The sequence below is a fragment of the Bos indicus genome, chromosome 25, assembly GCF_029378745.1.
Source record: "Bos indicus isolate NIAB-ARS_2022 breed Sahiwal x Tharparkar chromosome 25, NIAB-ARS_B.indTharparkar_mat_pri_1.0, whole genome shotgun sequence".
Lineage (NCBI taxonomy): Eukaryota > Metazoa > Chordata > Mammalia > Artiodactyla > Bovidae > Bos > Bos indicus.
This window is the reverse complement of record NC_091784.1, coordinates 36,531,310-36,549,516: the sequence shown is the minus strand read 5'-3', so window position 1 is coordinate 36,549,516 and position 18,207 is coordinate 36,531,310. Positions and strand designations below refer to the sequence as shown.

Here is an 18,207-nt window from a genome sequence, read left to right as displayed (position 1 = left end):
TGAATTCATTACAATGTTGCTTCTATTGTTTACATTCTGCTTTTTTGACCATAAGGCATGTGGGATCCTAGCTCCCCAACCGGGGATCAAAGCCACACCCATTGCATTGGAAGGCAAAATCTTAACCTTTGGACCACCAGGGAAGTCTTCCATCATGGCAATTTTCTGATCAAAGTCTCCTGCACACCGTGAGCAACAAAAAAATTGTGCTCATCACTGCAGCCGTCACGATGGGTGCCCAGCACATGGGAGATGCTCCATGAATGAAGGGTGGAGACAGGATAGGCAGCTTCCAGTACTGCCTAGGCTGACACACCCTTTCTGCCCCTGTTCTTGGCCTCACACCTGTGCAGCTTCACTGACCAGGGACCTTCTGTTAAGAGAGGTATTTCCTCCTATCCCTGCTCAGCCCACTCGAATCACAGGGCAAGTGATGAGGGTGGCGGGGGCCTGGGTGAGATGAACTTTAGAGTCTGGCCCTCTAGAGACTCAGTCCATGTGGGAAGGTGACCCGCCCAGGGGGCCAGGAAGGATGGAAGGATGGTTTCATGGATGAAGTTTTCCTGGGAATCCAGGTAGGAGGAAGGAAGGACAATCTAGCTGTGGATGCAAGTGGACTGTTAGAAACTGGAATGTCCTAGGACAGGTGCCTGGCCTTTAAAAGGCTTCTGCCAGGGAATGTTGGGAGATCAACACAGGAAGGTAGCTGGTGCAAGGCTGGGGAGGACCAGGATAAAGGGGCCTGCTCTGCTGTCCTCAGGGCACCTCCAGGGGTCTCTGCAAGCCTTTGATGGTCCCCTTGAGACTAGCGGCAAAACCAGCTCCAGAAGGTCTTTTTTTTCAAGGCTGCTTCCCTTCCCCTTCTTCCAGGAAGCGTTCTTGGGTTCACCCTCCGGATTCCCCTCTCCTGATTCCATGTGACTAAAAGCTGAGGCCCAAGAGCTCCCAGGAAGTTTCCAGCCTGTCTTCCCTCCTACAATGCATGTCCCAGCACTATCCTTGGACCCTAGCTCAGGGCTGTGCCTCTCTCATCCTTTCTGCATGGGAGAAGATGCCATCAGGTGAGGAGAGAACTGGGGATGACAGTTTGGGGGCTGTGTGGGGGTGGGGGCCTCTCATCTCATCCTGACAGGGGAAGTCCTTCTTTGGGTCTGGCCTCCAACACATCACTCCCGAGCTCTGGAATGACAAGGAAGCTTCTAGATTTCCACTCTGCTCTAATATCATGTTTCTGTCATTTCTTCTTTTCAGTTCTCCTTTGGGGTCACCCTCGGTCTCCCCTCTGCTCTGGGTGGTAGGATGGACAAGGGGTCCACAGGTAATGAAACAATAAATGGGCTCAAGAATTACAAATCCTCCTTTATTGAGAGGGATACTGAGAAACAATAATTTATCATGTAGCGAACCCCCAGAGGTCCTGTTCCCATGAGCCCTTGGGGACTGGGGAACAGGACAGGGGGCTCCCTGAGCTTCCTGAGGGCCGTGTGGTGGGGAGCGAGGCGACACATTCAGTCCCAGGCACACAGACCCCATATACCCAGGAGGTGAGGAGACGACACCCACCCCCTCCCACCCTGAGGAGGGGGAGCACGGGAAGGCACGATGGCAGGGAAGGTTGGGCAGAGTGGTTGAGTGTCAGGGGTCGACAAAGGACACCATGATGTAGCGGGTGCCCCGAGTGGTGGGCAGCCCCTCGTGGTAGTGGGTGAGACGGCCCGGGTGCAGGAGCCCCCAGCCCTTCCGGGGGGACGAGATCACGCAGTCGTAGCGCAGGAAGCGGCATCCACCTCCCTGGAGAGACGAGAGGGGAGGGGGCTGGAGAGTGAGCGGACGTGGGGACTGGGTGGTGGGCTGCCCCGAGGCAAGAGAGGCCAACCCGGGCGTCAGGAAGGGAGGGGACAAGAGGGGTGGGCATTGGCAGATGGGAGACAGGACACAGGGGGTAGCCAGCCCAGAAGGGGTCCAGAATATGACCCTGGAAGTCACTGGGAAACGTGACGAGGTCAGACAAGGGGCAGGGAGGTGACCGTGCCTGGGAGGGGGCTGGACACAGGGCCTGGGGGAGGGGGTGTGCATGTGCGTCAGTGTGTGTGGAGGGGCCCTTGGGGCACCCTGAGTGGAGGGCAGGAGGGACTCACCTCATAATCCAGGCCCTTGTGGTTGAGGGCGACATTGAGGGTGAAGGTGGATGAGTCGTGATGCGGCCGCAGAGAGGGCTGCTCATCTGGTCGGTAGCGGACCACAAAGTTCATCACCGCCCGGGTCTGCGGACACAGGGGAGGAGAGGCTGAGGGGCATGGCCAGGAGGGTTCTCACTGCTCCCCACAGGCTGCTCCCCCAGAGCTGCCCTCCTGCGAGGTCTCACTCTGTGCTGTGCTCAGTCGTGTCTGACTCTTTGCGGCCCCATGGACTGCAGCCCGCCAGGCTCCTCTGTCCATGGGATTCTCCAGACAAGAACACTGGAGTGGGCTGCCGTGCCCTCCTCCAGGGGATCTTCCCAACCCAGGGATCTACCCAGGTCTCCTGCATCGCAGGTGCATGTGGCTTCTTTACTGTCTGAGCCACCAGGGGAGCCCGGATCTCACTCTATGGGGCCAATTTAAATGCTTCACAGGCCAAAAGGCATTGTGTGGAGCCATCCAGCCAGCACGGGTGTGGGAAGGCAGAGGAGGGAGCAGGGGTGGCGTGCAGCGGCCCACCTTGGTGTGGTAGCCGGGGAATAGGCTCTCGGTCATGGGCCCCACGTATGTCCTCAGGAGCTGCAGCCACTGGTCCTCGTAGCCCACCTGCTTCATGTGGATGTCCACAGTGGGCACGTTCTCGTAGCCTCCAGCCAGCCTAGAGTCCTGCGGGCAGTGGGTACTGAGCTGACGGGGCAGTGCCAACCTCCCCTCCTCTTGTTCCCAGGCCTTGAAGTCTGTGCTCCCTCCTTCTGAAGTCTCCACCACGTCTTAGCTGACTCACACCTCCTTTCTCTAAGTCTCAGTGAAGATGTCACCTCTTCTGTGAAGCCCTCGGTCCCCCTGCATCTGGGTCAAGGTTCCCTCCTGTGACTCCCGCAGCACCCAGGCTGTCCGTCACAGACTTGAGAAGCTAGCTCCCTGCTGCTACTGACGGCAGGTGGGGTTGTGGAGGGCAGAGCTCCACCTGCACGTCCAGGTCAGGGGCTGGTGTCTAAGGACCCGCCCAGGGAGTACTTCTTGAATACACGGCAGAATGAAAGAATACAGAGGTGCCCCCTGTCTTCCCTTTCCTGCTGGGGGCCCCCTCTCTGTTCCCACTCTCCAGATGCCATTTTCCCTCAATCAGGGAAATTCCCCCTCCCTCCTCCTGGGGGCCTCCTCTTCCGCGGTCCCGGCCCCTCACCTCATGCCGGCCTCCTGACCACTGGCCATAGTGTTCCATTTCCTCCACCAGCTCATCGCACATTTGCTCGGACAGGAGAGGGAACCAGTACACGTCTGGGCAGGGCTGAGATGGGACCGGGCAGGGGAAGAAGAAAACAGGGCTGGGTGATGCTCCGGGAGGGGACAGGCAGCCAGTGGGAGGAGACAGAAAGCAGGGAGCAGAAAGGTAAGCCAGGACATGAGAGAAGGTGGAGGAACGGGCAGCTGAGCGTGGGGATGGGCTGGTGGGGGGAGTTGGGGAGGGGAAGACTCAGCCAGAGAAGGTGAGAACAGCGCTGAGAACGTGGCACAGACAGCACGATTCCTGGAGCCCTGGGTTCTGGGACAGTGATTTTCAACCTCGTTTTAAAAAATGTCATTTCACCCATACACCAACACACCCAATGGACAAGGGAGGACCACTGGGATGAATGCTGGGCTGGGAGCTGCATGCCTATCAGCTCAGCCTTTGCCCTCATCTTGCCTGAGCAGAAAACCCCCAAGCACCTGGGCAAGGACCCTGGGAGAACCCCTCATCCAGGTGGTGGGCCCCCGGGGTGGTGGTCATCCCCTTGGGCCACAGTCCTGAGTGGGACTCACCTGTTCCACGAGCCCCTCCCCTTCCAGGGCCCGAGTGTAGTTCTCGTGAATATACTGCTCTTTCCAGTCCTAGGGGAGAGCAGGGGGCGCACCTTGACCTCTGCCCTCCTCACGCCGCTTGCTCCCACCGGGTAGGCGCCCTCCCCAGGTGGCAGGTGACCCTGCCCAGTGTGCACGTGCGCGCGATGGGGCCAGGGCATGGCATTCCCCTTCAGGGAAGGCCCGCGCCATCTGAGCCAGGGGCCGCCTACTCACCAGGGGGTTGTCGAAGATCTGCCAGAGGTCAGGGTGCAGGTGGTCTGTGTCGTAGCGGGAGGTGGCCAGGAGGCGGCCAAATTCGTGCTGATTGCTAAGGTGGAGGAAGATGCCCTGGCAGTGGGCAGAGGGTGTGAGGAGGGTGATGGGGAGCCAGGGAGCTGCCTCCCAGAGCCCCCGCCAGGAGCCCCAGGACCCCTCACCTTGTCCCGCAGGCTCTTACAGAAGGCCATGTCTGGGTCGGTGTCGCTGCCCGAGAACACCTCCCGCTGGGGCAGCTCCGTCCTCAGGGTCTCCCCGCGGATCACGTAGGCCTGGGATATGTAGGGCACATTCCACACGCCCCTGGGGGCCCACACACAGGGGTCAGCCAAGTGGGCGCCTCCCTGCCCCCACATCGTCCTGCCCAGTTCACCCTGGAGCCCCTTGCCTCGGCAGCTGAGAGCTGTGAGGTACCTCTCACTTCCCCAGGGAAGCCCTGCTGGTCACCCCTCTCACACCCGGCTCCACCATCAGCCCTTAGTTACCCCACAGCCCAGCACGCCTTCGTGGTGGCCACACTGGGCCCCCGCGTTCGGGCCTTTGGGGCAGGATGGAGGGATCTGGGCAGGCTCCTGGGTTGGGGGAGCCTCCAGGACTCACACTCGCTTCCTCTGCACCAGCTCCACGTAGTCCTCCGAGCGTGCATAGTACTCGTCAGGGCTCAGGGCCCCCCAGAAGTTAGACCACAGCTTCCCGTGGCGAGACAGCATGGGCGCTATGACCTTCCTGAGGACAAGCGCAGGTGAGGGCCAGGAGGAGGCAAGCGTGGCCAGAGCGGGAGGTGGGGGTTCCCTGGGGACTAATCTGGGGGCCCTCTGGCCAAGCCCAGTGAGAGAGACCTGTTCGCTTCGATGAGGATGCGCAGGGTCTGCGGGTTGGTGATAACGGTGTCAGCGTCCAGGCTGAAGTAGAACTCACACTTGGGGTCCTGCCGGCAGATGTCCCTGGAGGGGACAGACCGAAACACTGATGAGCAGGAGCAGGTGGGGAGAGGCGGGGGCTGAGCAGGGGATAGAACTCCGCCGACCCACGGAGGAGAGGAGAGGGAAAGTGAGTAGAAGGAAGCTGACCAGCTGGGAAGTCAGGAGGGAGAAAAAAAAGACCGTGGGGAGCAGGAGAAGGGCAGGAAAGGTGCGGGCGTCCCGCCCGAGGCTCACTCACATGGCCATGTCCCTGGCCTCTCCCGGGGTCAGGGCCTCCTCGGGACCCACCAGCTTCACAGCGGAGAAGTGATCCTGGAGCTGGGGCCAGGACTCATCGATGTGGGGCTCGTGGTACACCTCCTGGAGGTACAGGGAGAAGAGATTGGAGGGGGGGGATGCTGAGAGGACAGAAAGGTGGCATCTAAGGGACAGGACGGGGCGGGGGGAGCACTTCCTGCGGGAGGAAAGGCTGCAGGAAGGAGTCTGGGGTGCGGGGAGAGGCCTGATCTGGGCAGCGGGTGGGGAGGTCCCTTGGGAGGGAGAGGCTGGCAGTCAGGATGTCTCACGTTGTTGTGCAGGAACAGGGTGACCCTGTCGGGGGGGTAGTCCAGGAGCAGCAGCCGCTGGAGGAAGCGGGGCAGGAACGGGGTAGGTTGTTCCACAAACACAGCCAGAAGTACCCGGGGGGGAGGCTGGAAGATACGACAACATGACGGGGCTCAGAGGAAAGGCCGGCTCCCCTTACCCAGTCTGTCCTCCGCACCCTGCCAAGTTTAGTGGAGGGTGGGGGCGGATCTCCAGGGGCTTGGCCTCCACCCCTGCTGCCCAGCACCCTCCTGGTACGCTCTGCTTCAGAGCACTCTCCCACCCGCCCCGGCACACCCTCCTTACCTGCCCCCCCGGGAGTGGCCTCCGGCCCTGGTTGCAGAAGCCACAGCCTCCTTCGGGAGTCCAGCCGTTGGGGACGTAGTTTCCCAGGTAATTCAGCTGGAGCTGTTGGGAGAGGCGGTGAGAGGCTGAGGTGCGTCCAGGGGTGAGGGAGGTGGGGGCAGGGACCGGAGAAGGGCAGGGGGAGCGTGGGCATGGAGAACCTCTCCCAGCTCCTGCGCTTCTGGGGCTGGGGAGGTCTCATGGTTCGGAAGGGCTGGAGGAACCTGGGGGGCTGTGGGACCGGGACTGACTGGGGCAGGGGCTGGGCTGAGGGGAGAAGCGATTGGAGCACCTTTGTGGGACCGTTCCCATGGACTACAACAGGAAGCGTGTCGTAGGCCACATTCCGGATACGCACTCGATTCCGACCAAACTTTAAAACCACCTCATCTGGGGAAGAAAGTCCAGGCTTTAGACTCCCTTACTCTAGAAACTGCCAATCAGCAGGTGCTTCTAAATACAGTGGAGGTGGTGGTGGTGGGGGGAGGTACCCAGGTGTTCTAGACGATGAAGGACTGTGGTCCACGGGGCAGGGATGGGGATGGGATAACGTCTCTCTCCGAGGGCACTGGCCAGGCTGCTGCCACCTGGGGAGCCCCACCACTTACTACCTGTGCCCCCCGGGGAAGTCTCTGGCCCCGCAGGGAGGTGGTTTCCCCATATGTAACCAGTGGATAATCACAGACCGCCTTTCGTAGGATTGCTGTGTTCAATGAAACTAAAGAACGAAAACCCTGACCCAGAGCCTGGCACGTAGCAATGGACATGTACAACAGGGGCTGCTGCTATTCCTGGTAGCAGAGTGCACCTTATTCTACGGGCCATTCAGACGTTTGCTGCAGTTAACACAGAGGTGAGCTGAAGTTCACCCCGATCTACTAGGAGACCCACCCACATTCAGGACCCCCAACAGCCTCTCTCATCGCCCCTTTTCTCATTGCTGTCTCCTCACCTAAAGCCCCGTTGAGGTTCTGAAAGATCCGTGATTTATGATCCAGACTAAGGCCGAGCTTCTCCTGGATGGGATGAGGTGGGGGCAGTGAATTAACGAGGGGCTGAGACATCTCTTCCTACTCTTTCCTCTCTGTGTCTTTCTGAAAGCCTCTTCACTCCTTTCCTCAGGGCCTGCCACCCCCCAGAGCTGTGGAGATGGGGGCCCTCCTTGGCCTCTCCCTACCCTCAGCCCTGGGTCCAGGTAGAGCCGAGTGTAGAAGAGCTGATCATCATCATCATCTTTGTACTTCCACTGGCGGACGATTTGGTGGATGGTGGGGGCGAAGCCGATGAATCCTGGCGGGGGGAGAGGATGCACTGACTCCCAGACTCTTCAGTGTCCCAGGGCCGGTCCCCGTTCCTTTGCCCGCCCTCAAGCACCTGGGACACTCCATTCCCCACCACTGCTGGACCCTCTGCCACTCACCACCAGAGTTGAGGAAGCGCTTCCCCGTGCCCACCTCAGGGTACTGCTCTGCTAACCCCCACTCGGGCCAGCAGAAGCTCTCTGCAGAGAAGAGCAGGCGGCTGCCACTCTGGACGAACTTCTTCAGCAGCTCTGAGGGGCTGCCAGCCAGAACTACGTCGTAGCTGAGGGAGGCGGGGGACGATGAGGAGGACGACCACTAGGAATCTCCCTATCCTCTCCCCTTCTGTCTGCCCCCTCCCCTTTACCTGTCCACAAACATGATGACCATATCTTCCCTCTCTGCGTATTTCTCCATTTCCTTTTTGAGCCACCTGACTTTCTGTCCTCCACCGACCGTTCGGGCGACATCACCCCCTCGCCACTCCTCTCCCAGGCCCAGGGTCTGTGGAGAAGACCCAGAATGCCAGGGAGGGTCTCAGGTGGCCAGGTGGGCTCATTGCCCTGACCAGGCTCACCGGAGGGTCCCAGGCATCCAGCCCTTGGCCCACTCTGGGTGGGGTGCTAGACGCCCCACCCCCACCCCTTCGAGGGGCCCAGGAGGGTGTTCCTCTCCTCACCCGCACAGTGTAGTTGAAAAACTCCGCTGACTGCAGGAAACGCCGGTATCCCTCTGTCTCCGCTGTGGCCACGGTGATCACCAGCATCTTTTCTGTCACCAGACTGGACTCAGCACCCAGCTTGCTGCCCCATGTACTCAGCTCACCGACCACCCCTCCCCCCGTCCCACGCTGCTCCTGACCCTGTGTGTGTGTTAGTCGCTCAGTATTGTCTGACTCTTCGCGGCCCCATAGACTGTAGCCCACCAGGCTCCTCTGTCCATGTAATTCTCCAGGCCTGAATACTGGAGTGCGTTGCCATTGCCTTCTCCAGGGGATCTTCCCGACCCAGGGATCGAACCCAGGTCTCCCCCAATGCAGGCGGATTCTTCACCGTCTGAGTCACCAGGGAAACCTAACCTCTTTTCCCTTATCCCTTCTTAAATTATTCTAACCCAGGGAAACGTCAACCCCAGTGAGAGCGGAATGCTAGTAACACTCAGAAATTCGCGGTCAGTGCGCGAAGGGGAGCGGAGGGGTAGCTGGACACCTCAGTTCTGGGCGAGGCACAGTGTGATTCAGCCCTAGGGAGCCCGCTGACCGAGGGAGAGGGCAGCCTAGATCCCCCTCCCCGGCCCAAGCCTGCAGACACGTCAGCCCAGCGCCGGTCGTCCCTCCCGGGGTTCTCACCTGGGTTGACGGGATCGCTGCCCCGGGGTCGATCTGAGGCCGAGGCGGCAGGAGACGGCGACAGCAGTAGCAGCAGCAGTAGCAGGGGCCGGAGTTCCGGGCCCGAGGCCATGGCGGAGAGCGGGCCGAGCTGCACACAGGCCCGCATCCGGCTCTGGCTGTCTGCCTTGGATCCCAACTCGGGAGAGGGGCTCTAGAAAAAGGACCGGGGCTGCTGTACGGCCAGCAGCTAGGAGGAGCCCGGTTGGGGCTCCGCCCTGAGGGTGAAAAAAAAAAAAAAAAAAAGGCGTAGCCGGAGGTTACAGAAAACTCCAGATGCCGGAGCCCTAGACAAGGCGAGGATTGTCCCGGGCCGCCGGCAGAGCTGTACGAGCGGAGGGGGCGCCCGGCCCGCAGGCGGGGGAAGGGCAGGGACTGCGGCTGGCGATCCCGAGCCGAGGTTCTTTTAGAGCCAGCCCGGCCCCCTGCCAGCCTAACACTTGAGGAAACTGAAACACGGAGAGGGGAAGTGACCCCTTGAGGGTCCGGCAGGACGCGGAGGCGGGTCTTTGCCACAGCCCAGCCTGGAGCAGCCGGGCGGAAGACCCGGAGAGCTAGGCGGTGGGGCCGACCCGAAAGGGGACGGCGGCAGGGACGGAGGAGGCTGCAGCCTCAGGAGGGCTGGGGGTTGAGGTTTTGGCAGAGGATCCTCTCGGACTTTGCACTTAAGCCTGCCCATTTTCTTTCGCTACTCTGGCCCATCATCTCCACGGCCCGGGGGAGGGGCTCCAGGGGCTGCCTCTGTGATGATTCTACGTTCGGAAGGGCCAAAGGAAAATGACGTTTCTTGAAAGATCGCTGGCACAGTCTCTTTAAAATGACCCATTTCGGGGGTTCCGAAATAACACAGCTACACAGAGGAAGGAAGTAGATTTGCCCGTAAAAAATATGGCGGAAAGCTTTCTGGTCTCCAAGGGAACACCGCGTAATTAGTCAAAAACCTGTGGGATGACTCCGCGCACGCGCAGGAGCACTCGTCGCCGGAAGTCATGATGCCCTGACCACGGCAAGAGATTTAGCACGCGTGCGCAGTAGGCCCATCTTGCAGCTGTGTTGTGGAAATGGTGGAGAAGAAAACTTCGGGTAAGTGATCTTCTGGCTGTTGGCCCACTCTCTTCCTCTCAGATTCGAACCTGGCCTAGGATTCCCTCACCCGGTTATTAGTCTCAAATCCCTCCCCCAGCGCTCGGGTACTGACAGGCCCCTAAACCCGGGGCAGCTCCCTTCTGTTCACGTTTTATTCATGCCTGCTGCAAACCGGGCGCTGGGGATGAAGAAAGAAGAAAGATCCTTCGCATCCAAGAACTGGCTTTCCGGGAGCGGGGCAGACACGCAGATCTACCATTGCGTTTCAGAGTGATACGTGCTATGGTAGAGGGATGCAAAGCTCCTGGGCTCAGGGAGGAGTGGCATCCAGCCCAACTTCTGGGAAGGAGAGGACAGGGAAGGCTTGGAGGGAAAGAAAACGCTTGGACTGTGTCTTGAAAGTTACGGTTTCGCTCCGTGCAAGTGCGTGGGGACTCCTTCCCTGCAGCGGTAATCACACGCGCCAAGGTAGGAGAGCAAGAAAACGTAGATCGCTTAGGAAACCAAGTTCACAATTCCCGGGCTTGTGGAGAAGAGACAGGCTGGAGGACAAGGGAAAGGTCCCCTTGAAAGGCATTTTAAACACTGCTGACGAGTTTAAACTCTATGGAGAGGGCAGTGAAAAGCCTTCAAGGGCTTTTAACGCAGGGATTGACGCAACAAATTTATCTCTTAGAAAAGGACTTTAGTGCAAAGGGTGGATTGGAGGGGCTACAGCCATGCTGTCCAGTAGAAATTTCTGGGATGTTGGGAATGTTTTTAATCAGCAATATTCAGTATGGCAGCCAAATAGCCGCCTGTGACTGTCGAGCACTTGAAATGCGGCTTAATTTAAAATTGCATGCATTTTAATGAATTACATCTTAATTAGTCTACATCTAAACGAAAATAACCTCATGTGACTAGTGGCTGCTTTATTGTGTAGCACAGGTCTAGAGATTGGAAGGCCAGTTAGGAAGCTATTGAGTAATCCAGATAAAAAGTGATGAGGGTGGGAGCAATCTGCCAGATTAACTTGTAATGAATCCAGTCATGTCCTCTTAAAACCCTCACTGGATCTCTGTCACCCTCACCATAATCCAAGCCCAGGAAATTCCCTGGCGGTCTAGTGGAATGGACCCTTAGGACCTTTCACTGCCGAGGTCTGGGTTCGATCCTTGGTTTGGAAACTAAGATGCCACAAGCCTTGCAGCACAGCCAAAAAATAAAATATAATTCCCCAATCTAAATTCATACAGACACATAAAGGTAATATTCTTAATGGTCTGCCTGACTTCATTGAAGGGATCCCTGGTGGCTCAGAGGTTAAAGCCTCTGCCTGCAATGCTGGAGACCTGGGTTCGATCCCTGGGTTGGGAAGATCCCCTGGGGAAGGAAATGGCAACCCACTCCAGTATTCTTGCTTGGAGAATCCCATGGACGGAGGATCCTTGTGGGCTACAGTCCACAGGGTCGCAAAGAGTCGGACAGACTGAACGACTTCACTGACTTCATATCCCCTACATACTTTATAATACCAGCCATATAGAACTTTAAAAAATGTATTGAAGACACTGCAGTCTTTCACCCAGGCCTTCTCTCATCCTGGTACCAAAGTCTAAGACACCTTCCGCTCCTCCAATCAGGCTAACTTCTGTCCATCAGTCAGGCCTCAACCTAGACTTACTTTCCCCTGGAAAATCTTCCTGACTACCCCAAGACCTGGTGGCTCAGACGGTAAAGAATCTGTCTGGAATGCAGGAGACTCGGGTTCGATCCCTGTGTTGGGAAGATGCCCTGGAGAAGGAAATGGCAACCCACTCCAGTATTCTTGCCTGGAGAATTCCATGGACAGAGGGACTTGGTGGGCTATAGTCCATAGGGTCGCAAAGAGTCAGACACAACAGAGTGACTGACACACACCCCAGGAATAGGTTATGTGTTTCTGTCGTGTGTTTCCTAGAACTTTGCACTTCCCCGTCCTAGTGTATACTGTCCTGTACCATGCTTGTTGATTCGATCATTTATATCCCCCACCTGATGTTAAACTCTGCTTATATTCCCAGAACCCAGGGCACTGCCTGGTACTAGGAAGGGAGGCAGTATAGTGCAGTGATCAAGAGGACTTTTTTTGATGCTGGGCAGTTCTGGGTTTGAATTCTGACCCAGGAGCTGCTTATTAGCTGTGTGAACTTTGGACAGGTTTCTTAACCTCTGAACTCCAGTAAACTGGGGATGATAGTGATGGTAGTGATACCTGTCTCATAGGGTTGATGTAAAGATCAAAGGATTCCATTTATGCAGAGAGATTAGTACAGTCAGACCTCAGATACGCAGGCTTGATTCTCGACCACCGTGATTAAGTGAGTATCACAATAAAGTTGAGTCACACCAATTTTTCGATTTCCCATTGCATATAAAAATTATGTTTACACTAGTCAATTAAGTGTGCAGTAGCATTTTGTCTTAAAACAATATATATGCTTTATTAAAACAGTTTTTTAAAAATTTATTTGGCTGTATTGGGTCTTTGTTGTGGCATGTGGGATCTTTTATTTTTTACTTGTGGCATGTGGGATCTATTAGTAGTTCCTTGACCAGGGTTCGAACCCAGGGCCCCGTGCATTCTAAGAACAGAGTCTTAGCCACTGTCCTATCAGGGAAGTCCCTGTGTGTGCTTTAATTAAAAAATACTTTTTGCTAAAAAGCACTAGCCATCATCTAAGCCTTCATCACAATGTAACTTTTTTTGCTATTGGAGGGTTTTGCCTCAGTGTGGATGGCTGCTGACTGATCAGGGTGTGGTTGCTGAAGGCTCGGGGGTTGTTGCGATTGCTTAAAATAAGGCAGCACTGACGTTTGCCACATCAGTTGACTCTTCCTTTCATGAAGGATTTCTCGGTAGCCTGCAGTGCTGCTTGATTGCATTTTATCCAGAGTAGAACTTCTTCCAAAATTGGAGTTCATCCTCTCAAACCCTACCACTGCCAGGGTTTTACATCAACTAAGTTATGTAATGTTCTGAATCATTTGTTGTTGTTTCGACAATCTTTACAACATCTTCACCAGGTGTGGTTTCCATCTTAAGCACCACTTTCTTGACTCACCCATGAAAATTGTACCATAAGATTGCAGTAATTCAGTCACATCTTCAGGCTCCTCTTCTAATTCTAGTTCTCTCACTATTTCTACTACATCTGCAGTTATTTCCTAAGTCATCCTTGACGGTTGAATCAGCTTCTTCCAAACTCTGGTTAGTGTTGATATTTTTTCCCTCTCCCATGAATCACAAATGTTCTTCATGGTATCTAGAATTCTGAATCCTTTCCAGGAGGTTTTCCATGGACTATGCCCAGCTCCATCAGAGGAATCATTATCTATGGTAGCAACAGCCTTATGAAATACATTTCTTAAATAATAAGACTTGAAAATCAAAGTTACTCCTTGGTTCGTGGGCTGCAGAATAGTTTGTTGTGGTATGAAAACAACATTGATTTTGTTGTACATCTCCATTAGAGCTCTTGAGTGACTGGGTACATTGTCAATGAGCATTAATATTTTGAAAGGCATCTTTTCTCCTGGGAAGTAGGTATCAACAGTAGGCTTCAAATATTCAGTCAACCATGTTATAAACAAATGTGCTGTCATCCAGGCTTTGTTGTTCCATTTATAGAGCAAAGGCAGAGTAGATCTAGCCTAATTCTTAAGGGCCTAGAATTTTCAGACTGGTAAATGAGCACTGTCCTCAACTTAAAGTCATCAGCCACTTGAGCCCCTAACAAGAGAGCCAGCCTATCCTTTGAAGCTTTGAAGTCAGGGATGGACTTCTCCTCTCTAGCTAGGAAAGTCCTGGATGGCCTCTTCAAATAGAAGGCAGTTTTGTCTACATTGAAAGTCTATTGTTTAATGTAGCCACCTTCATTAATTGTCTTAGCTAGCTCTTCTGATTTTTCTTCTTTTGGCCAGACCATGCAGCATCCAGGATCTTAGTTCCCCAACCTGGGATCAAACCTGGGCACACAGCACTGAAAGCATAGAGTTCTAACCACTGGAGCACCAGGGAACTCCCTTAGCTCGTTCTTGCTGTAGCTTCTACGTCAGCACTTATTGCATCACTTTGCACTTTTATGTTATGGCGACTGCTTCTTTCCTTAAACCTCACAAACCAACTTCTGCTAGCTTGGGACAGCTGACTGGTGGAGCAACCAGAACTCACACCCATTTATCAGTTACATTAGCTGTCCTGAGTGTGACTGGTTCCCTTAGAGTGGGAGTTGGTTTGCTGGGGGTGAGTTTGGAGTGGAAGAGAGGTAGGGAAATAAAACATCGCATGGACTGTGCTCTCACAGCAGAGTGGCTGTGAAGTTAGACACATGAGAATTCAGCAGGTTTTGCTATGGAGGGGAGAGTACCAGTTGAGTGGGGGATGGGGGGTGTTGAAGATGCAAGGGACAGGAAGACTTGAACTCAGAGTGAAGGATTTGGGTTTAGCAGTGGGACTTGTGGGTGCATCCACTTGGAATGGAGGGAGACGGGGGTACCCACGCAGTTACGATTGAGGGTGGGCTGATGGAATAGCATCTCTCCATGGTGGCTTGTCCTTTGAGGTGGGAAATAAGATTGCTGTGCATAAAGGCTGAGTGCATCAAGGTCCCAGTGGCGCCTGGGAAACCCAAGTGCACTGCGGTCTCCACCGGCACGGTTGTGTGGTTTCTGCCAGCAATGAGAGGTCTCCAGGAGACATTTCACTGCCCAGGTCTGGGATTGGGAGGAAAGGATGGGGCCAAAAGGATGGAAACCAGGCATGAATGAGTGAAACAGCAGTCTTAGGTGGCTAAGAAGGAAGCAGCCAGAATGGGCGATATATTGGGAGGAGATCCAGGGGCCAAGGGTTTGGGGACTAGGGTGAGATCAGAGAACTGTGGCTCCCACACCCTGGACATCTTCCTTCCACCCACGGCTCAGAGCCGAGGCTGCCCAGCGTCTCTTTGCTCCTGTAACTGTTGTGGCCCCATCCCATCTAGTTCGCTCCCAGGACCCTGGACAGCGGCGGGTGCTGGACCGGGCAGCCCGGCAGCGCCGCATCAACAGGCAGCTTGAGGCCTTGGAGAATGACAACTTCCAGGACGACCCCCACGCGGGCCTCCCCCAGCTGGGCAAGCGGCTACCTCAGTTTGATGACGACGCAGACACTGGTGAGGCGGGTGGAGGAGGAAGGGGGTGCCGCGGGGGGCAGTGGAAGGGGGGGTCCAGGAGGCAAGGCTGCAGGAAGAGGGAAGAGCCTGGCTGGGTCAGGGCTGTGTAAGGATGTCGGGCTGGGGGATGGATGGCCTGCGAGCTCCTCTGGCTCCCTTGAGCCAGGCCCTCTCCCAGTCTCTGCCTCAGTTTCCTTTCCTGTGTATAGAATAAAGAAGCCAGGGCAGGTGAGCCCTTGAGATCGCTTCCGGCTCTGACATGGAGCTCTAGGTATCAGGAGTGTGGAGATGGAGGAAGGCTCGGGTTGGAGAAGTGGAGGCGGGGAAGGATGGTAGAGAGAGGCCGGCTTAGAACCTGGCAGGCACCTGGGCAGGGAAGGGACACAGGGGCATTGGGAACAGTGGGGCAGAGAAGCTGGTGTCTTCTGGGTGAGGGCCAAGTAACTCATCGCCCTTGACGTCTAGGAAAGAAAAAGAAGAAAACACGAGGTGATCATTTTAAACTCCGCTTCCGAAAAAACTTTCAGGCCTTGCTGGAGGAGCAGGTGAGAGGAGCTGGCAGGGAAGACCCCACGGGGCAGGGATGCACCTGCTGGGATCCCTGGGTGGGCGGAGCAGTCAGAGCCGGCCCCGCCCCCTTGTCTCTGCAGAACCTGAGCGTGGCCGAGGGCCCTAACTACCTGACGGCCTGTGCGGGACCCCCGTCCCGGCCCCAACGCCCCTTCTGTGCTGTCTGCGGCTTCCCCTCCCCCTACACCTGTGTCAGCTGCGGTGCCCGGTACTGTACTGTGCGCTGTCTGGGCACCCACCAGGAGACCAGGTGAGAGGGGCCTTCCCCCGGCCCACAACCTCCCCCTCCTCCCTCCAGCAGCCTAGGGACCCTCTGCTCATCCAGGGCTTCCTCTGCCCGCAGGTGCCTGAAGTGGACTGTGTGACTCTGGGCATCCCCAGAGAGGAAGGCCCTGTGCATCGCCCAGCCTTGGAGAGAGCGTCACCGAAGGAAAAGACGCTCCTCCTGGACCAGGAGGGCAGCCCAGCAAAGCCCATGTCCTGTCCTCCAGGGAGACCAGCCTCACTTCCAGGGCCGGAGGCAGGGCGGTACCTGAGCCCTCGGAGTGCAGTTGTAATAAAAGGTCCCGTGCGAGGAAGAGCCTGCCCAGGTGGTTCTGTGGGATTTTGCGGGTGAGGCTGGTGGGTCCCTTGTTTCTTGAACTCGCTGCTCTGTGTCTTTTCCTCCTACCTGTCAATCACTCCTCCCACCGTCTGCCCCTCTGGGTCCCTGACCAAGAAAGATGCTGTCCTATTCTTCCGCCACCCCTATGTCGTTGCTTTTCTTGGCTGCTACTTTTTGTCACTTTTTTGGTTATTGATCTAGTTTTTCTTTTCTTTTTTTTTTCCTTTGCCTTTTGTTTCTCTAGTTCTTCTGAGTGTATTTTGAGTCCCAGGACTGGTGATGGGGAAGTGGAGTGAGGGCTGGGGACGGGGATGTAGAAGGGTAACACAGAAGGAGCCAGCCCTGTCTTTGTCTCTGATTCTTACCCAAAGGGGAGAGACTGGGCCCTTGTCCTTGGTGCCACCCATCTGAGTTGTCCTTAGGAAGCCCGTCTTATCATGGACTGTGGTGTGTGAAATTAGTAGTAGTAGAGAAAACCTAGACATTTCTGGGAAGCGTCAGGGAGTTCATGGTACAGAGGCCTCTGTTCCTGGTGACCCTGATGCTATTAATATAACATTGTGGCACTAGAGCTTCTTACACCCACACCTTCTCTAAGTGGATTATAAGCCATGAGCTCGAAAACGCCTCGGAGTTGCTGTCTTGAGGCTCAGTACCTTGTTGCAACATAGCAAAGCAGATGCGTAGGAAAGACCTGTGACACAGGTGATTTCAATAAGGTATTCATGAGATCCAGCCAGGCTGGTGTCAGGGGCCTTCCTAGGCTCTTCTCCCCGCTTTTGGGGACTTCCTTGTGGTTGGACTTTCTCGCCAGGTGTTGCCAGTCTCTTCCTGGGAAGTTGCTTGCTCTTTCTTCTGGAGACTGGTGGTTGGGCAAGTAGTGTTGGGTGACAGCGTCGTGTTGAATGGTGGTAAGGACAGGGTTTAAGAGACAGTCCTCAGCGTGGTGGTTTTCAGAAAAGGCTGTAAAATTTTTTACTATCCTTCAAGCATCAAAAAGTGGCTGCTGGCCCCCTTCCCCTGGGATCTGGTCAGACTTACGACTGCTTGGCCCAGTAGACAATGGTAGAAGAATGATCATGGGACATGAAAGGCCAGGTGGTAAAAGGCAGTGCAGCTTCTGCCCCGTCCCCCAATACTTACCTTTGGAGCCCTCGGCTACTTTGTAAGAAACCCAACCGTCCTGAAGTCCCCATGCTGTGAGGAAGCCCCGTGTGTGCAGGTCCTCCCATTGACAGGTCCAGGTGAGCAAGCCTTCAAGCCTTCCCAGCCCAGGCTTCCACCATAGGAGTGAAGCTGCTTCACTCCTGTGACATCAAGTCACCCTCACCCATTTGAGTCTTCCTAGCTGTGTCCTCAACATCTTGGAGCAGACACTGGCCATCTCTGCTCTAAATTCCTGACCTACAGGATCCACGTGTATAGTAAAACGGTTTATGCCTTTGAGCCTTGGGATGGTTGGTTGGACAGCGATAGTAACGGGCACATCAGGAATTCAGTCTGCTGGCTGCTGACTCTTTGGCCTAGATTAATTATCTTGCTCTCATCCAGGGAAACCTCCCTGGATCCTAACCTTTCTACTTTCATCTCCGCCAAGAAGTGCACTCAAGAAAGAAAATAGAGGGAATTTCTTGGCGATCCAGTGGTTAGGGCTCGGCACTTTCACTCTGCTGGGCCCCAGGTTTGATCCCTGGTTAGGGAACTAAGATCCCACAAGCTGCACGGTGTGACCAAAAAAAAGACAAGACTATTTCTTGGCTGAGGAACACCTCCTGTGCTTCACTGTGATCACCTGCTTCGGATTTCCTGTTGGATTGCTGCTGAGTCGGCAGTCTCCTTGGTTTATTTCCTAAGTGTACTGATATTTTGTTCCGCATGGTATAAGATTTGTCTACTCTGACACACTCAGTCTTCCTCTGCTGGCCTTGATAGGATCCCAGGGGCCTCCT

The 18,207-nt window shown here is 55.5% G+C and overlaps 2 protein-coding genes and 1 long non-coding RNA gene across 3 annotated transcripts; 2 read left to right on the top strand and 1 right to left on the bottom strand.

The window, feature by feature from the left end:
• Positions 1–1,339: 1,339 nt before the first annotated feature.
• PLOD3 (procollagen-lysine,2-oxoglutarate 5-dioxygenase 3) lies at positions 1,340–9,619 on the bottom strand. The gene is made up of 19 exons (XM_019988024.2): positions 8,786–9,619; positions 8,117–8,208; positions 7,805–7,941; positions 7,557–7,720; positions 7,314–7,426; positions 7,089–7,152; positions 6,429–6,526; positions 6,098–6,199; positions 5,773–5,898; positions 5,445–5,566; positions 5,123–5,227; positions 4,884–5,009; positions 4,445–4,586; positions 4,242–4,355; positions 3,987–4,055; positions 3,367–3,471; positions 2,700–2,846; positions 2,139–2,264; positions 1,340–1,791 (listed from the first exon to the last, which is right to left on the bottom strand). Exons 1-19 carry the CDS (start codon positions 8,931–8,933, stop codon positions 1,636–1,638), a joined length of 2,256 nt encoding a protein of 751 aa, XP_019843583.1. The 5' UTR covers positions 8,934–9,619; the 3' UTR covers positions 1,340–1,635.
• LOC109578635 (uncharacterized) lies at positions 6,129–7,347 on the top strand. Its single transcript, XR_002183713.2, has 3 exons — positions 6,129–6,227; positions 6,835–6,989; positions 7,259–7,347. It is a non-coding gene; the product is annotated as an uncharacterized lncRNA (long non-coding RNA).
• Positions 9,620–9,749: 130 nt separating the features above from the next.
• Positions 9,750–16,232, top strand: ZNHIT1 (zinc finger HIT-type containing 1). The gene is made up of 5 exons (XM_019988025.2): positions 9,750–9,907; positions 14,914–15,084; positions 15,550–15,629; positions 15,735–15,904; positions 15,998–16,232. Exons 1-5 carry the CDS (start codon positions 9,886–9,888, stop codon positions 16,017–16,019), a joined length of 465 nt encoding a protein of 154 aa, XP_019843584.2. The 5' UTR covers positions 9,750–9,885; the 3' UTR covers positions 16,020–16,232.
• The last annotated feature ends 1,975 nt before the right edge of the window (positions 16,233–18,207 follow it).